Source organism: Micropterus salmoides, unplaced genomic scaffold, assembly GCF_014851395.1.
Source record: "Micropterus salmoides isolate LMB-PRFRI ecotype aquatic unplaced genomic scaffold, ASM1485139v1 Ms_hic_scaffold_3, whole genome shotgun sequence".
Classification (NCBI taxonomy): Eukaryota; Metazoa; Chordata; class Actinopteri; order Centrarchiformes; family Centrarchidae; genus Micropterus; species Micropterus salmoides.
This window is the reverse complement of record NW_024042261.1, coordinates 3,803,695-3,823,665: the sequence shown is the minus strand read 5'-3', so window position 1 is coordinate 3,823,665 and position 19,971 is coordinate 3,803,695. Positions and strand designations below refer to the sequence as shown.

Here is a 19,971-nt window from a genome sequence, read left to right as displayed (position 1 = left end):
ATAAAGATGCTTAACCATACTGTGATCACAGGCATCTTCAAACAGCCAGGTCTGCCATCCATCCTAATCATCGTCATGCAAGACATAAGGAAGAAAAGAGTTTGGCAAGAATCCTACTAAGGCCAGAAAAAGATTCCTCACTACAGAGAGAGAAAATTCAAAATTCAAATTCAAAGGGCCACAGACTAGATTCAAACCCAGGCCGCTGCAGAAAGGACTCAGCCTTGTACATGGGGCGCGCACTCTACCAACTGTGCTAACCGTGCCCAAAATATTTAACATCCATCAGCGGATGAGTTATTTAAATTACAATATTTTGTACCCTCTTCCAATCTTGTTTTTCCTGCCAATTACAATGAAGTAGTCTCTGTGGCCGTGATAAACAAGTCACAATGAACGATGAACACGTCCTATATTTACAAGCTTATGGCAAAGTCAGTATGTACTTTAGCAATCATATAGTTTTTTTCAAGAAGAGTTAGGCTACCCAGAAGTGCCAGTGGTACTATACATGTTCTAGGTTAGCTTATAAAAAAAACAACACACCTTCAAATTTGAGGGTTTTTTGTGTCAAAATACAGCAAATATTATGAACTATTAATGGATTTTGTTATTCTTATTGTTGGCGGTACATTTGTGTAGTTTTGTGAATATGCACGATGAAAACTGAATTAATTACTAGCCATTCCTGCTTGCACTGTAACAATACAGACCACTATCAGCTGAATTACTTTAATACTGAAGAAAATGTCTAAATATGATGATTTTGAGGTGAGGTTTAATCTTTTTATTTTTAATTGATAGACATGTAGAGTAAGTTGTGCTGATTCCAAGATCTGTGTGTTCACAACTGAGCTGTGGGGGCGTGGTAAGACCACTTGATACAGCATACGCAGCATGTACAAGGCTGAGTCCTTACTGCAGCAGCCCTTTGCTGCTTTAAAGAAAATAGGGCCTCCTAAACCAGGAACGGAGACACGGATGGGGTGCTATGATTGAGACCCTGGGGTTTCTCTGCTGGCTGGCAAGTGGGGCATCATACAGGGTGGTCTCCAGAGTGTTGTAATGCCTCGTCCACAGAGTCACTGAGGAGGTGGTGGCCATTCGCCACAAGGTCATCCACCTACCAAAGACCCAGGATGAGTTACAACCGATATCCCGTAGGTTTGCAGGGCTGGCAAGACACAGAGCCTTTTTTAAAGCAGCTGGAGCAATCGACGGCTGCCATGTCTGCGTCAAGCCACCGAGCGGCCCTGATGGTCAGTGCTACAGGAACAGGAAACTGTTTCCATCTATCATCCTGCAGGCTGTCTGTGACCATCAGGGCCGCTTCATTGACACCTACGTGGGCTGGCCTGGGTCGGTCCACGACTCCAGAGTGCTCCGCTACAGCCCACTGTACAGGAGCTCACTCTACCCTCCTCCAGGACATTTCATCCTTGCAGACGGAGGGTACCCGTGCCTCCAACACCCACTCCCCCTCATCACTCCCTACAAGAAGCCAATACAAGGTGTGGGAGCCCAGCGCTTCAACAGCCATCACTCCAGGGCACGCTCCATTATAGAGCGTGCTTTTGGGATGATGAAGACCAGGTTCCGGGCCATCTTCCAGCAAGCGCTGGAGGTGCACCACACCTTTTTACCTCACATGAGTTTTTTTTTTTTTAATTATGCTATTGAGTAAATTAACAGACTGATTCATCAAAAAGCATACATTTTTTCAGACTGAATATAATATATTATTTAACCATTTCTGGTCATAACAGCATGTGCCATCCTCCACAACATCTGCCTTGGGGCTGGTGACATTGTGGCCCCAGAGGATGAGCCTGAGGAGGATGTGGCAGAGGATGAGGGGAGAACGGTTTGGAGACGGTCAGTGGTGCTCCCTGGCGTGACCAGCTGTCTGCAGAGGTGTCTGCCCTGGAGGAGGTGCCCCCTGACCACCAATATTTTTAACAGGCAAGTAAAAGATCGGTAAATTCCTATTCATATCCTAACAATTTTGCCTGTTGAAATATTTTGTAGAGATTTATTTTGTCAAAATAAGATTGTGAATTAGTATTTTGTGTGCACGGCCTATTATTCTTGCCTCTTACTAAAACATCTTATGGCAGCCGTCGATTGAACCAGCCCTGCACACCCACTGATGGACGATGCGGTGGACAGTGGAGAGATGCATCCACACCTGCAACACACTCTGGAGACCACCCCAGACGATGTCCTGCTGACCAGGGTCTTTATTGTGGCACCCCATCCAGGTCCAGCAGCATCACCAGGGTCTCCCTGCTCAGTGGAATAAATGTTGTAAATATGTTGTAAATAGTTAAAAGGCCACCGAAAATAAAATCATTTATTTAACAAATATTTTATTTGAATTGATTAATAAATATATATTATTTAAGGATTTATTTTTCAGCAAGTCTCTCTAGTAGAGAGAACAGCCTGTCCATCCTCTCTCTGCTCTCCTGTGCTCTCCTCCCCTCTGCCTCTCTCTGCAACCTCATGTCTTCCTTGAGAAGCTGAAGCAGCTCATCCTCTCTGTCCCTCTTTCTCCTCCTGGTCACCCACTGCAGAACTTGGCCCTGGTGTGTCCTCAGGGATAGAGGCAATTACAACAGGTGGGGTGGTGGAATGCTTCTGTCCCAACACCTCATCCATGAGGACAAACCAGGGCCAAGTTGCAGCAGTGGGCTTCCCCCCTACACCCTCTCCTGACCCTGGACACTTGCAATCCTAAGGCACAGGAAGTCAATCATGGTAAATAACAACAGCAGAAAAACAAATTTCAGCAACTGTGTTTATTAACATGCATGGCTAAAATGAATGAAATGAATATACAACGTACAAGGTAAATGTATGTATTATATTAAAACAGGGTTGTAAGATGAATGCAGTTTGTAGTTCCCTTTATGCTGCACAGTGAACGATTTATACAAAAATTATATTAAAAAAAATACACTGCTCAAAAAAATAAAGGGAACACTTAAACAACACAATGTAACTCTAAGTCAATCACACTCCTGTGAAATCAAACTGTCCACTTAGGAAGCAACACTGATTGACATCAGTTTCACATGCTGTTGTGCAAATGGAATAGACAACAGGTGGAAATTATAGGCAATTAGCAAGACACCCCCAATAAAGGAGTGGTTCTGCAGGTGGTGACCACAGACCACTTCTCAGTTCCTATGCTTCCTGGCTGATGTTTTAGTCACTTTTGAATGCTGGCGGTGCTTTCACTCTAGTGGTAGCATGAGACGGAGTCTACAACCCACACAAGTGGCTCAGGTAGTGCAGCTCATCCAGGATGGCACATCAATGCGAGCTGTGGCAAGAAGGTTTGCTGTGTCTGTCAGCGTAGTGTCCAGAGCACGGAGGCGCTATCAGGAGACAGGCCGGTACATCAGGAGACGTGGAGGAGGCCGTAGGAGGGCAACAACCCAGCAGCAGGACCGCTACCTCCGCCTTTGTGCAAGGAGGAGCAGGAGGAGCACTGCCAGAGCCCTGCAAAATGACCTCCAGCAGGCCACAAATGTGCATGTGTCTGCTCAAACGGTCAGAAACAGACTCCATGAGGGTGGTACGAGGGCCCGACGTCCACAGGTGGGGGTTGTGCTTACAGCCCAACACCGTGCAGGACGTTCGGCATTTGCCAGAGAACACCAAGATTGGCAAATTCGCCACTGGCACCCTGTGCTCTTCACAGATGAAAGCAGGTTCACACTGAGCACATGTGACAGACATGACAGTCTGGAGACGCCGTGGAGAACGTTCTGCTGCCTGCAGCATCCTCCAGCATGACCGGTTTGGAGGTGGGTCAGTAATGGTGTGGGGTGGCATTTCTTTGAGGGGCCGCACAGCCCTCCATGTGCTCGCCAGAGGTAGCCTGACTGCCATTAGGTACCGAGATGAGATCCTCAGACCCCTTGTGAGACCATATGCTGGTGCGTTTGGCCCTGGGTTCCTCCTAATGCGAGACAATGCTAGACCTCATGTGGCTGGAGTGCGTCAGCAGTTCCTGCAAGAGGAAGGCATTGATGCTATGGACTGACCCGCCCGTTCCCCAGACCTGAATCCAACTGAGGACATCTGGGACATCTGTCCTACTTTTTATTTTGCTTGGAGGGAAGTCACCTTCCCCCACATGCCCATTTTCTCCAAAATTGTCCTAATCACAGAGAAACAAAAGAAATGGTAATTTTGTGAAGACTGGAAAAGGTGACAGGGCAGGACAGAGACACAAAAACACAACAAAGGGCTGCCCCATCTACTGGTTGTCTTATTGTTAAAGGCTGTGAATAGGACGGTGGCTCATTTAACTGTAACTTTAAGTACAAGATGATTAAATGCAGATATTACAAAAGGGCTATTGATACTTAAATTACCTCCAAGCCATGTTAGCAGAAAATTTTGCCCCGGTGAAGAGGTGGTCGCTCTCCCCCCTCAATTTAATAAAGTAAGCAAACAGTAAGCAGCATAAATTGCAAAATAACCTAGTTACATTAACCGTGTACTATATCCCAAGGTTTTTGTAAGCGTTACTAACGTTAACTGTCTGAAAACCAAGCAGAGTTCACAACCTGTCTAACGTTAAATTAGTCTAAGTTACGTGGTATTTATGAAGTATAAATGATGTATAATATCGCGACAATCTCTGTAAGACGTAGGTCTGACTCTGAGCCTCTTCGATTTTAAGTGAAGACGTTAAAGGCTTTATTTTTGAGGTTGTAACTTGCCCAGCCGAGTTGCATTTAACGTTAACGTTAGCACATCAATAAAGGTAACATTAGCTCGCCAGTTAATCACTTAACTCACATTAAATTCTTCCACAAAACTATTCTTTAAACGACACATTGCGCTTTTATGCCTCTTGTTATTTTTACATTTGTGTAGTTGGCTTTTGAAGTGAGGTGAAATCCAATACTTACATTTATAGGTAAAATCCGGGGGGCTCAACTCCACAGCCACAGCCGACGCCATTATTTACACTGGGACAATCAACCAGCGCGCAATGAATATCGGGATACCTGGGGCTGCGAAGGATCCAGCTGCTGGATCCTTCACAGCCTTCGAGGAAAAGAAGGCTGCATTTGTCGGCCGCATTTGAAGGAGCCTTCAAAATGGGACAGCCTAGTCGCATCAACTGTGACGTATTCAGTCTTCAAATGCAGCCTTCGAAGGATGCGGTCCCTGAATTGACACACAGCTTATGGCTGGTCTGTGTTCTCTATCGAGACTTTCACTCCACACAATTCCAGTTCCATATGTACAGGGGCGGACCCCACTGGGGCCGCTGATGTGGATCACCACTGTCTGGCTGTGCCTGTCTGGATCTGCCTGCTGGGTAAAGCACAAGCAGCTTCAGCTATAAATGGAGCACTGCTGTGTGTTTAGAGAATGTGGTGTGTGAATATATACACTATATTGCCAAAGGTTTTGGGACGCCTGCCTTTACATGCACAAGGTTAATGACATCCCATTCTTAATCCGTAGGGTTTAATATGGAGTTGGCCCACCCTCTGCAGCTGTAATAGCTTCAACTGTTCTGGGAAGGCTGTCCACAAGGTTTGCGTTCATAGGAATGTTTGACCATTCTTCTAGAAGCACTCTAATTCATCCCAAATGTGTTCTATAGGGTGGAGGTCAGGACTATGTGCAGGCCAGTCAAGTTCTCCACACCAAACTCGCTCATCCATGTCTTTATGGACAGAAAGGGGCCATCCCCAAACTGTTTCCACAAAGTTGGGAGCAGGAAATTGTCCAAAATGTCTTGGTATGCTGAAGCATTAACAGTTCCTTTCACTGGAACTAAGGGGCCAAGCCCTGAAAAACAACCCCATACTATAATCCCCCCTCCACCAAACTTTACACTTGGCACAATGCAGTCAGGCAAGTACCGTTCTCCTGGCAACCGCCAAACCCAGACTCGTCTATCGGATTGCCAGACAGAGAAGCGCGATTCGTCGAACACGTCTCTACTGCTCTAGTGTCCAGTGGCGGCGTGCTTCACACCGCTGCATCCGACACTTTGCATTGCAGCGGCCATGGAAACTCATTCCATGAAGCTCTCAATGCACTGTTTTTGAGCTAATCTGAAGGCCACACGATGTTTAGAGGTCTGTAGCTATTGATTCTGGAGAAAGTTAACGTCTTCTGTGCACTGTGCACCGCAGCATGCGCTGACCCTGCTCTGAGATTTTATATGGCCTACATCCACTTTGTTATAATACCACTAACAGTTGACCATTTTATATTTAGTAGTGAGGAAATTTTACAAATGGAAATGCAGAGGTAGCAATCACTGTACCACGCTTGAATTCCCTGAGCTCCTGAGAGCGACCCGTTCTTTCACAAATGTTCGTAGAAGCAGTCTGCAGCCTAGGTGCTTGATTTTATACACCTGTGGCCATGGAAGTGATTGGAACACTGGAATTCAGTGATTTGGAGGGGTCCTAATACTTTTGGCAATATAGTGTATGTTCTGAATATATTCTGTGTGCATTTAAATTTGGGCGTGCATATATTTCTGTGTGTATGAGTGGAATATTTAAGCACTATTTTATATCTATATAAATATCTATATTACACCTTTTCTACGTTTGTTTCTCAGGTAAACTACTTAGCCTCTATTGCTTTTCACAGAACAGATATGATACGCTAGATAACAATCCATGCCGACACTGAGACATTCTGTACGCATCAAGACATAACCACCCCCATTTTTATTTTTTTTATTTTTTACAAAGGTTACCCTCTTAAATATTTTCTCAACAACCCCTCTCCACATCAATCTACACTTTCTGTATTCTCACAGTTCACTTTTCACATGCTGGGTGTGAGGGGTTGTGTGCTGCTTGCTGGGCATTGGGTGTTTGGTTCTCCTGCTGGATGTAGGGTGCTAGAGGCTGTGTTATGCTTCTTCAGCCCAAACCTGCAGTCCCAACCTAACAGTCATTAGGTTAGCTAATGGGTCAGCAGATAGTGGGAGATTTGTCTGCATGAGTTAATTGCATAATAATGTGTGTACAGAGGATGCTAACAGCAGGTCATTAGACAGAGCTGTCACCGAGGTAACATCATGGAGGTTGTTGTCATTGGAGCAGATAAAAAGGTTGTGATACCTTTTATCAAACCTTCATCCCTTCATTTAACCTTTGCTGTTATGTAGTCCATTAATGTGAAACACACACACACACATTGACACAGGATAAACACTAACACATATACAAACACACACGCCCACTCAGAGTAAACTTCTGTGTGGTTTACTCCCCTGGGTCAACCAACCAATCACAAGAATATCAGCAGAATCAGCAGCACCGATGAGAAGCACAGGAATGGACAATGAGCTTAAACAAAAAAGACAAGGAAAAGGAAAGAAAGGAAATAGAGTTGACAACAAAGAGTGGTAGTGGAAGTTGGAAGTGAGCTACCTTCTGAGGAACAGTTCCTGCCACAAGCGCTCTGCAGAATATAGAACATCTCACGGAAAGACCTGGGACCTTCCAGGCATGAAGCATTTAGGAGAAAGAGGAGAGAGAAAGTGAGACAAGAAGGACAGAGATGCTTGAGGAAGGAAGACAGGAGGACAGAAGGATGACATGATGAGACCAAGGAGGAGTCTGATAAGACAGGACAGAGACAGCAACTGCTTAACTGCCGAACCTCTATCAAATTATTTGCACATGGGATGGAGCCTACTGAAAAGTAATATTTAGGCATTTTGGTTTAATACTGCCACAATGACGCATGGGTTTTAATTACACTCGTGATGATATTTGTGGATTACGGCTGCTTTCTCTGACCTTGAACACAAAATTTACTTATGTACAGAATATATGTAGTGTGTATGTAGGATGAGTGAGCCTGAGCATAAGCATTTCACTGTTCTTAAACATGCGACAATAAACTTGAATTTGGACAATTAGTAGTTGGCAAAAATCTCACCACAAATCCACACACATTATTTTCAACACTTTTGATAGTGCAGCTCACAGTCCCAAACAGAGGAAGGTTGCAGCTATGTTTCTGGATGTTTATACTGCAAAACTCTACTTCCTATGTTACCACTCAGTCACCAACTGTCTGGGACTCACCGTGCAAGAGTGGGATCACTTCACCATTGTTCACTGTGTGGCAAAAGTCTGAAAAGTGTCAATTGCTTGAGTCACTTATAATATCGCATACAGTACGTATATGTATAGCTGCAAGCGTCAAATCCGTGTTCAAACCTTTTCATGGTCAACAGAAGCAAGTAGTTAAGACAGCAAGCAGCAATGAGTTTAAAGAAGGAGTAAGAGCAAACAAATACCGCATTTCCCCGATTAAAAGTTGACAATCGAATAAAAGCAGTGTCTCAAATAATGGCTGGGGCTGTGGTTGCTACTAACAAATAAAGTCCCAAACACAGGCGGGGGATAAAAAACAAAGGTGTATAAATACCCGGTGCCTGTCATATAATGGGCATGTCAAATTAAGCACAATGTATATTACATGTATTTAATTTAATAAATTCAACAACATAATCATGCTATTTTTAACACTTTGTTGTTATGGATTACTCATCTAGAGTGTTGTTATCCTGTTGCAGTCACTGTGGGTCTATGTGTGTTAATGTTAGACTGTATTTTATAGTAACTTGCAAATGCCACAAGATGACAGCAGCTACATTTGAGAACCATATGGGAACGGGGCAAGTGACCTGCCAAATCTGACCAGTGATGACATGTATAGCCGCATGTCGTCATTCCGCCGCTGGTTGTCGAGGTGGTGTCCAGCAAACGATGTGGGCTTTGTTGATCATTGGCAGACTTTCTGGGGAAGACCTGGTCTGATTCGGAGAGACGGCATCCATCCCACTTGGGAAGGAGCAGCTCTCATTTCTAGAAATCTGGCCAAGTTTATTAGTGGACCAAATCCATGACAAGCCAGAGTTGAGACCAGGAGGCAGAGTCGCAGTTTAACACACTTCTCTGCCCTTCTTTTTCAGCAGTTACCCACCCAAAACCCTACGCAGAGTTGCAGTCTAACACACTTCTCTGCTCCTCCATTTCAGGAGTTACTTAGTGAAAATTCTATAGTGACGGTGTCTGTCCCCCGACCATCGAAATTATTTAAAAGGTAAACAGAAGAGGAGCTGTGCATAAAAACCTCATAAAAATTAAAACCACAAGAGCAATAGTGCAAACGAATAGGAGAGTTAAATGTGGACTCTTAAACATCAGATCTCTCTCTTCTAAAGGTGTACTAGTAAATGAACTAATATCAGATTATGATATTGATTTGTTTGGTCTTACTGAAACCTGGCCGGGTGATGGAGAATATGCTAGCCTAAATGAATCCACCCCTCCCAGTCATATTAATACTCACATTCCTCGAGGCACAGGCAGAGGAGGTGGAGTTGCAGCTATCTTCGACTCTAGCCTATTAATCAGCTCTAAACCTAAACTAAACTATAACTCATTTGAAAGTCTTGTTCTTAGTCTTTCGCACCCAAGTTGGAAATCACTGCAACCAATTCTTTTTGTTATAGTGTACCGAGCACCTGGCCCGTATTCTGAATTCTTATCTGAATTTGCAGAGTTTTTGTCAACTTTAGTCCTTAAAACGGACAAAGTTATTATTGTAGGAGATTTTAATATTCATGTGGACGCTGAGAATGACAGCTTTAGTACTGCGTTTATCTCTCTGTTAGATTCCATCGGCTTCTCTCAGAGTGTTCATGAACCTACTCACTGTTTTAACCACACCCTCGACCTTGTTTTGGTGTATGGTATTGAAATTGAACATTTAGTGGTGTTCCCACAGAATCCCTCTTTATCCGACCACTGTTTGATAACTTTTGAGTTTGTATTGCTGAACTACTCGCCACTGGGCAAAAATTTCTATACAAGATGTCTGTCTGATAGTGCCATAGCTAAATTTAAGGATGCGATTCCATCAGCTCTAAATACATTATCTAGTCACAAAGTAACGGAGGACTCCTATGCTAATTTCAGTCCCTCCCAAATCGATCATCTTGTTGATAGTGCTGCAGGCTCGCTGCGAATGACACTCGACTCTGTAGCCCCTCTAAAAAAGAAAATACTAAAACAAAGACGGTTAGCTCCATGGTATAATACTGAAACTCGCAAATTAAAGCAAATATCACAGAAACTTGAGAGGAATTGGCGTTCTACCAAAGTGGAAAATTCTCGTTTAATTTGGCAAGATAGTCTTAAAACTTATAGGAAGGCCCTCCGTAATGCCAGAGCAGCTACTACTCGTCATTAATAGAGGAAAATAGGAACAACCCAAAGTTTCTTTTCAGCACTGTAGCCAGGCTGACAGAGAGTCACAGCTCTATTGAGCCAAGTATTCCCATAGCTCTCAGTAGTTACCATTTCATGAGCTTCTTTAATGATAAAATTCTAGCTATTAGAGACAAAATTCACCAAGACCTGCCCTCAATTGGCACCGACTTATCTCTTAACTCAGGAACCTTAGAAACAGCTGTAGAACCAGATACATGTTTAGACTGTTTTGCTTCCCTCAATCTTTACCAACTAACTTCAATAATTTCTTCATCTAAACCATCAACCTGCCTCTTAGACCCCATCCCGACTAGGCTGCTTAAAGATGTTTACCCTTAGTCAGCACCTCTATACTAGATATGATCAATCTATCTTTATCAACAGGCTATGTACCACAGTACTTTAAAGTAGCTGTAATTAAACCTCTTCTGAAAAAGCCCAAACTTGATCCGGATGTTTTAGCCAACTATAGACCTATATCTAACCTTCCATTTCTCTCTAAGGTTCTGGAGAAAGCAGTTGCTAAACAGCTGTGTGACTTTCTACAGAGCAATAGTTTATTTGAGGATTTTCAGTCAGGATTTAGAGCTCATCATAGCACAGAGACAGCACTGGTGAAAATTACTAATGACCTCCTTATTGCATCAGACAAAGGACTTGTCTCTGTACTGGTTTTATTAGATCTTAGTGCTGCATTTGATACCATTGACCATCAGATCCTATTGCAGAGACTGGAATATTTCATTGGCATTAAAGGAACCGCTCTAAGCTGGTTTAAGTCCTATTTATCAGATCGATTTCAGTTTGTACATGTTAACGATGAGTCCTCCATGCACGCCAAAGTTACTCATGGAGTTCCTCAAGGATCTGTCCTTGGACCAATCCTCTTCACTTTATATATGCTTCCTTTAGGCAATATTATCAGGAAACATTCCATAGCTTTCATTGTTATGCAGATGATACTCAGTTATATCTATCGATCAAGCCAGATGAAACTCATCAGTTAGCTAAACTTCAAATGTGCCTTCAGGATGTTAAAACCTGGATGACCTGTAATTTTCTCATGTTAAACTCAGATAAAACTGAAGTTATTACTCTGGGGCCTAAGCACCTCCGTGACGCATTATCTAAAGATATAGTTTCCCTGGATGGCATCGCCTTGGCCTCCAGCACCACTGTGAGGAATCTTGGAGTTATCTTTGATCAGGACATGTCGTTTAAGTCTCACATTAAGCAAATTTCAAGGACCGCCTTTTTTCACCTACGTAATATTGCGAAAATCAGGAACATCCTGTCTAAAAATGATGCAGAAAAACTAGTCCATGCATTTGTTACTTCTAGGCTGGATTACTGCAATTCCTTATTATCAGGCTGCTCGAAAAAGTCCATTAAGACTCTTCAGCTGATCCAGAATGCTGCAGCACGTGTTCTGACAGGAACCAGGAAAAGAGATCACATTTCTCCTGTTTTAGCTTCTCTGCATTGGCTTCCAGTAAAATCCAGAATAGAATTTAAAATCATTCTTCTTACCTACAAAGCTCTTAATGGTCAGGCACCATCTTATCTTAAAGAGCTCATAGTACCTTACTACCCCACCAGAGCACTGCGCTCCCAGAATGCAGGGTTACTTGTGGTTCCTAGAGTCTCCAAAAGTAGACTAGGAGCCAGAGCGTTCAGCTATCAAGCTCCTCTCCTGTGGAACCAGGTTCCAGTTTGGGTTCAGGAGGCAGACACCATCTCCACATTTAAGAGTAGGCTTAAGACTTTCCTCTTTGATAAAGCTTATAGTTAGGGCTGGCTCAGGTAGTCCTGAACCATCCCTTAGTTATGCTGCTATAGGCCTAGACTGCCGGGGGATTTCCCATGATGCACTGAGCTCCTCTCTCCTCTACTTTCTCTCCCTCTGTATGCAACCTTATCCCATTATTGCATGTTACTAACACAACTTCTCCCCTTTCTGGTAGTCTTGTGCTTTCTCGTCTCTCTCCTCTCTCCTATCACTTCCTGCAGGTTTTCTGGCTCTGGAGCTGTGGAGTCTGGAGCTGTGGCTGCGGGTCACCTGCTGCCCCCGTGTTCCTGCTCGACACCCTCTGCTGCAACGACTATTTTGCTAGTCTTATTGTTATTATTGTTATTATAATCATTAACATTACGATGGTTACCATTAACACTATTATAAATATCTGTACCATTTTTCATTTAGTCTATAGCAACATTACCTTCACTGTGTGTACCTCTGTGTGTATATTGTGTAGGCTGCCTCCCTCCCCTCTCTCTCTCCTTACATCTCTCTCCTTACATCGCTCTCTCTTACATCTCTCTCTCTCTCTCCTTACTCTCTCTCTCTCTCTCTCTCTCTCTCACCCCAACCGGTCGAGGCAGATGGCCGCCCACCCTGAGCCATGGTTCTGCTCGAGGTTTCTGCCTCTTAAAAGGAAGTTTTTCCTTGCCTCTGTCGCCTAGTGCTTGCTCTTGGTGGGAACTGTTGGGCTTCTGTAAATAACATCACAGAGTACGGTCTAGACCTGCTCTTTTATGAAAAGCGCTGTGAGATAACTGTTGTTGTGATTTGGCGCTATATAAATAAAATTGAATTGAATTGACTGAATTCTCCACACTTGCACATATTTCACAATAATAATTCACTTTGTTTGAAAATTAATTGATTCTGCCGACTGAAATCCTAGATTGTTTTAAATTTGAAACGGCTACGGGAAGTGTTTTCATTAACATCATAATTCATTGAAAACTTCAACAGGACAAACAGGAGCAGATCAGAAAACCAGCTTCATGCTAAAATAAGAGCAAATATACTTATCAAACAAAGGGAATTAAGAATGAAATAAAGGCATGTCTCTAATATAAGCCTGCTTCAAATAAAGGCCTGCTACCCTCCACAGCTGAGGTATTTAAAGGCCAGACAACACTTGTTTCATCATAAAAATATATGCAGCATTTGCCCCCCTTTATGGGATGTGCACAGAACTTGTTGTGTACCAAGGGTGTAGAATTTAGTAGGAATGTCCCTACCAATATCCAGCGACTACTGAATTATCCCTAGCAATAATTTGGAAAAATAAAAATTTAACCACTGTTGTCCGACAGCGACTAGTTAGCTAGTCCTCTCCTCTCACACAGGCAAGAGTGAGATCCCGTCCCATTAATGCATGTTACTAACTCGACTTCTCCCCTTTCCGGTAGTCTTGTGCTTTCTCGTCCCTCTCCTCTCTCCTCCTATCACTTCCTGCAGGTGTCTGGAGCTGTGGAGTCTGGATCTGTGGTTGCGAGTCACTTGCTGCTACCATTGTTATTACTAGTCCTATTGTTAATATTATTATCATTAACATTAGAATAATTATCTGTACCATTATTTATTTTAATTCTATATTGCTACTACCTTTACTGTATGTATTTCTGTATGGATATTGGCTGCTTCCCCCAACCCCGAGCCCTCTCTAGCTCTCTTGCTAGCTCTTGCAAGCTCTCTCTTGCTCTCTCTCACCCTCAACCGGTCGAGGCAGATGGCCGTCCACCCTGAGCCAAGGTTCTGCTCAAGGTTTCTGCCTCTCAAAGTTTTTTCTTGCTCTGTCACCAAGTCCTTGCTCATAGTTAGAATTGTTGTGTCTCTGTAAATAATATCACAAAGAGTACGACTTACACCTGCTGTATATGAAGAGTGCAATGAGATTTTGTTATGAATTGGCGCTATATAAATAAAACTGAATTGAATTGAACTGAATTGAGTCACTGTGTGAGGGGCGTGGCACCACCATCTGGTCAATTGGGATCATATTTTTAGGGAAGCATTTGCACATAATTTCCAAATATTGGGCCAAGGTTTCATGTCTCTAGCTCATTCCAGCTCACAGCAATTTGAGCTGCGACAGAAGACAATATATGGTATTCACATGTACAAAGATTCACAAAGTTTTTGATTTATAATGTCTGATTAATACTAGTTAATGATGTTTCATTAAGAAAGAAAATAGCTGTGATTCCAGAGAAAGGATGCATATACATAGAGAAGGTGTGAATGAAGAAGTTAGAAAGAATATCTACAGAATGAGAGAGATGGTGGGAGACATTAAGAGACAAAGATAATGAGAGAAAACATGGACAGAGCTACGGAGAGCCAGATGCAGAAGCCAGAAAGTATCTCCAGCTGGATACACATTGACTCTGTGACTAAAAAAGGAAAGATGGATAGTGCATTGTGATTGTTCCTGGTCACAGTTTAATTACATTTCGTTTGGGCTAATTGGAGCCCACAGTGTAGGGAGCGTACATATAGTATTGAACTACATTAAAAACAATAAGAATTAGAATCAAACGTACTGAATAATAGAATTATTAAATCACTTTTACCACACCAGAATCGTCAACACACAATGTATAAAAATTTAGCTTATCGCGCTGGGCATACCATAATCTGGTTAAGCCTTTCAAGTGGATTTAAGTGTGCCACGTTGAACATTTCTCACTTAAGTAAATGTCACACTGGCTTTAAAATCTGTCAGAACGTTCTTTTTTGAGAGAGAGCCAATGCCTCATCTAAGCAGGAACTAAAGTCATGAAAAATACTTAATATAATTATATAAATGACAATAAATGTCTAAAAGGGAAAGACCCTTTTTTTAAAAAAGGGTCTTCCTGGGTCTCAGGATAACAAATATTTTATCCTCAATTCATTCCATATCAGTCGTCTATAGACTGTTTCTATCATTGCTTTACCTCTTACAGGGCATACAGACCTGACAGCTGGAGAAGCTGTCACCATGGTGACTGGGATTGGCAGAGCATAACAGATCATGCAGCGAGGCCACGGTACCTGAGCTGAATCTCATATTACATAAACGCACAGCACACACCAACACTGTCAGCCCAATACATACCATGCACAAAGCCTGGGCACACACTCTATCTCACTGACAGGGCATCGTCCTTACCTATAGGGGGATTTTACCTGTAATGTCAAACCACAAGGGGATGGAGCTCTGCTGCAGGGACACCACACCCACAATCTCTGCCACCTTGTCATTCTCCATGATGGTGAAATTGTAGACTGGCTCATCGAAGAGCAGCGGGAAGGTTGAGGGTGGAGGTCGACGGATCCACTCGATGTGCAGGCGAGTTGTAGAGGACTTCTGAGGACGGCCGTTGTCTGTTGCTTTAATCTGAAGAGAGAAGCACATAAGACAAGACAGAGAACAAAGATGTATGGATATTTGAGTACTGATATTAGATGCAAATGTGAAGTTAAATTTAACAACCACAAACCCACACTAGTAAGTCAATGTTGGAGGATTAAGTAAATGTCTAATGCCAACATTTTTGCTTTCTTCAATATCTGCACATGGCAGCTACAGTATGCTGAATGTTAGGGAAAGATTATGGTTATGATTAATAAACTTTAACATTAATGTAAAATGCATGTTGGACTCGTAGGTTACTGGACTAAATGTAGAGGTTGCCCGAATGTAAACAGATACAGATTCACTCTACAGACAGGTGGCAAACATGCATTTGGTAAATTGAAAATGTTTTAATCTGACCAAAATATTTGCATGATGTACCCCACCCGATGCTCCTCACACTCCTTGTTTTTTATGGTGGAACAACTGACACATAGTAAACCTGCTGCTTTCAGTGCCCCTGGAGTTTAGGGGCCCTAGGGCAAGCTTTGCCTTGGTAATCTAACCTTGGGTGCAGCAGGTTAAATGAAAGACATGCCACTCTTTGAGATAAGAGAATTCAACAAAAATGTCCTAAAACTTTTTAGCAGAAATGCTTAATAATTGATGAAGGTTCAAGTACAGTCAGGATGTCATAGCTCCCAGCAGTGAAGGTCTTGCGTGAAGATACAACTGCAGTCTTTGGGTCGATGAAGAACTTCCCATCCTCATTGCCGTCCACGATGCTGTAGGAGAGATCACTGTTGGGCCCGTCATCACGGTCGTAGGCAAACACCCGATAGATAGGCTCACTCTTCTTTCTCCGCTCTCTCTCTGGAAGTTTTACCTGGTAGACCTTCTCAGGAAATGTGGGCTTGTTGTCATTTTCATCCAGTACCTGAACGATCACCCACACTGTACTATGCCTGGGACTCGAACCACCATCTGACACCAACACCTGCAGTGGAAGAATAAAGTGAGATTCAATACCAATACATTCAGGAGCAAAAATCCACCTTTCAACTCAAAAAAATGACTGATTTGACATTTATGGTGTTAATTATTAATATCGAACGGTATTAAATGTTTTTATCGTGATAAGATTTTTAGCCATATCACCCAGCCCTACATACACACAAAATGTTTTCCAAATCAGAAACTGGATCCTTTGAAGATGTGACCTTTGAGTGTCCCTTGGAGGACTCAAGGGCTGAGCTGAACCTGTTAGTTATTCCCAAATTAGGCGCCTAACCAACTGAACTTAATAATAGGGCAGTGAGGTGCTCCTCTTTAACGTAATGTAATATAATGTAATGTATTAAATAATCTTGACTTTTGACCATGTGAAGGCAAAAACCAGTCAAGTCATGGTGTATTACATGAAAGCAATGTTATCTAATCAAATTAAAATGAAAACAACAAGAATGTTGTGAACAATGTCCAGGCGAAGTCCTATTTATGGTAGATATTCATCTGGCCAAAGTGGGATGCAGCCAGGAGGACGCTTTGATGGCTGGCTTTTTGTGAGTACTTCGGAATCTTGGCATAAACATATTCTGACATGTCACAGATGAAAAATAAAATTAGAAAAATTAAATATGAGAATCAAGTCTGAAAAATCCAGTCCACAGAAAAAAAGGAAAAGAGCTGTGCTATATTTAGTCTCTAATTTCTTAGGCTGAGTTTTCATTAGTCCTCATGTAGGTCCAAAAAAGTCATCCCATTCTCCTTGTTAGCTGACAGTTTGTGAAGCATATACTCATAAGATGCCTCCACCGTTGCAGTAGTCCAGTCTTTCAGATTAGGAGACACAGCAGTTTTCCAGTATCTTAAAATAACTCTGAAAGCTGTGAACAAGCCCACCATAACGACGGTATATCTGTCCCCTAATAAACATACAGCAGGAGTCAGGGGAATCACTGAGCCTGACCAGTTACTCAAGAAGTCCACAACTTCAACCCAAAATGGACTCACTAATACACATTCCCATACACAGTGAAGAAAAGTTCCTACCTCTGTTTTACACATCCAACACATATCATTCATCAGTTTCATTCTATATAATCTCACAGGGGTATGACTGTATCTATGTATGATCTTATATTGTGTGAACTTCCCTCTTGCTTCTCTTGCATATTTTCCACAGTCTGCTAGTATACCCAGCCATTTCTCCTGTGTAAAGTTTGTTCTCAGGCCTCCCTGCCATAACAATTTCACATTAGAGGACTCACCACTTACTAAGTTTGTTAGTTTATAAAATTGTGAAGCCGTGTAGCATTCGCGTGGCGCATTCAGATAGTCCAAAATATAATTTCCTGAACAATTACCAATTCGAGACTAATTTGTATGTATCTAAAAAAATGCTGTTTGCCTTCGTGTTTAAATTGACGCAATAATTGAAAGACTTGAATTGTCCATTTTTGTATACATATACCATTTGAACAGCACTGCTTCCAATACACTGACATTTTACCAATATGTATGGCAGGATTAAACCACAATGAAGCATATGTCTGCACATATTGTGACAACTTATACATTTTGTGTACCTTAGCCCACACTTCCTTAGAGTGAACAAGAATTGGGTTTGTTGTATTACTTTGTTGAGACAGTTGCTCCTTTGGACTAAATGGTGAACAGAACTCCTTCTCAATCTCCATCCAGTCTGGCTTGTTGCCTGTCGTTTTTCAATATTTGGCTAGTTTAGCCATTTCAAAAGATATCCCATATAACCTTGGATCTGGTAAACCTAATCCCCCTTTCTCCATGGCAGCGCACAGTTTACTTAGTTTTATCCTCACTCTTTTTCCCATCCCATAAAAACTGTTTAACTATATTATCATACTTCTTAAAAATGGCGGCCAGTATCGTGATTAATGACACAGCTTTCCTTATTTCTGCTACAGTTATAGGTGACTCTAACTTCCTTGTGTGATCAGGGTTAAGCTTAGGTATATTTATGTTACAGAAGAATGAATTTATTTGATTGTCATTGCAGGATACTGTTGATGTACATAGTTTCTTGTAATATTGTAGGAATGTTTCATTTATATATTTTGTTGAGGTTTCTAATTTAACTCCCGTTTGATAGTTGAGATTATATTTCAGGAGTCCTTTTCTTTCATTTGTCTAGCTAGTATCTTCCCAGTTTTTCCCCCACCTTCATAAAAATGTGTTTTTAATCTGTATAATTAACATTCTACTTTTTTGTTAGATTTCATATAGCTGAAACTTAAGCTTACAGAGTTCCTGATATTGTGGTTCTGAAAAATGTTGCGCTAAATTATTTTCCTTTAATTTAATTTCACCTTCTAATTCTTTGATTCTGTTTAGGATGTCTTTTTTCTTTTGAGCCGAGCGAGCAATTATTTTCCCTCTTATATATGCTTTAGACTGTTGCAATTTCCTTAGTACTGCCAATGTTTAAATCAAAGAAAGATTTCAAATCCTTTCCCAACAATGACCTCAAGTCTTTCTCCTGTAGTAATGATGAATTCATTCTCCATCTCTTACCCATGTCCAATTCTGTGTTTATACATAATTCCACCACTGCATGATCTGTGATAGCAATAGTTCTTATACTGCAGCTAACTACACTGTTTACTAAGGGGCTTGCAATTAAGAAAAAGTCAGTTCTGACAGTGAGAAAAAAACATTTACTCCCTCTTCCAAGGGTTAGTAAGTCTCCAGACATCTGTGAGCACCATGTCATCTTTTAACATATGAATTGCCTCCCTATCTTTAGTCATTAGTGGACCTTTAAAATGACTTTTGTCTAAAATAGGGTCCATCGCTTGGTTAAAGTCTCCTGCCAGTATAATTTGCCCATCCATCTCCCCTAGAACTCTACTGACTTCATGAAAGAAGTGTGGGTCTCCCTTATTAGGTGCATAAATATTACATAATATCACCTGCATACCTTCTATTAATGCCTGGACACATGTCATTCTCCCCTCAGTATCCTTAACCTCTTTAAGCAACATGAAATGTATCCTCCTGTTAAGCAAAATCAACTCCGTTTTGTGAACTTGAAAGTGAGCTGAGAAATACATGCCTCACCCAGCCTGTTTTGAATTTAGCTGCCTGTATGAAAACTATATTTAGATATAGAAAACATATATATCTGTCTTATTAGCTTTTAAATATGACAGTACCTAGCGTCTTTTGACTGGATTTCCAATTCCGTTAATATTCCATGACATGTACTTAATACATTTCTTAATCATCTTTGTTCAAATGACCCTGCATACATGTCTACTTCACTGTTCCTGTTTGAAGCACTGTTCACCTGTAGGCCTATGCCTTCTGTGTTCTCATGCTTTAAAACCCTGTACTCTGACAAAATATGAACACTAACATTTGACCTGGAAAAAGAACGTTTCCAGTACAAAATACAGAAAAGAAAAACCATAACCAAAGTCAAAAACTTAAATTCAAGCCAGAAAAAGTCTGACAGTCCTGGAGCTGACATGTGCAGCTTTAAAATAAAACCTTATGTGGTCCGT

The 19,971-nt window shown here is 41.8% G+C and overlaps 1 protein-coding gene across 5 annotated transcripts in view; it reads right to left on the bottom strand.

Annotated features, from left to right (window-relative positions):
• The window catches only part of fat3a (FAT atypical cadherin 3a), a 322,007-nt gene that overhangs the window by 134,923 nt on the left and 167,113 nt on the right, over nucleotides 1–19,971 (bottom strand). For 3 of the 5 annotated variants that reach the window (XM_038693326.1, XM_038693323.1, XM_038693324.1), the window contains 3 exons: nucleotides 16,110–16,424; nucleotides 15,259–15,469; nucleotides 7,437–7,505 (listed from right to left, as the gene is read on the bottom strand). In XM_038693326.1, the coding sequence (XP_038549254.1) occupies nucleotides 7,437–7,505; nucleotides 15,259–15,469; nucleotides 16,110–16,424 (595 nt within the window). The remainder of the gene's footprint in view (nucleotides 1–7,436; nucleotides 7,506–15,258; nucleotides 15,470–16,109; nucleotides 16,425–19,971) is intronic. The other 2 variants (XM_038693327.1, XM_038693325.1) reach the window with 1 other exon arrangement.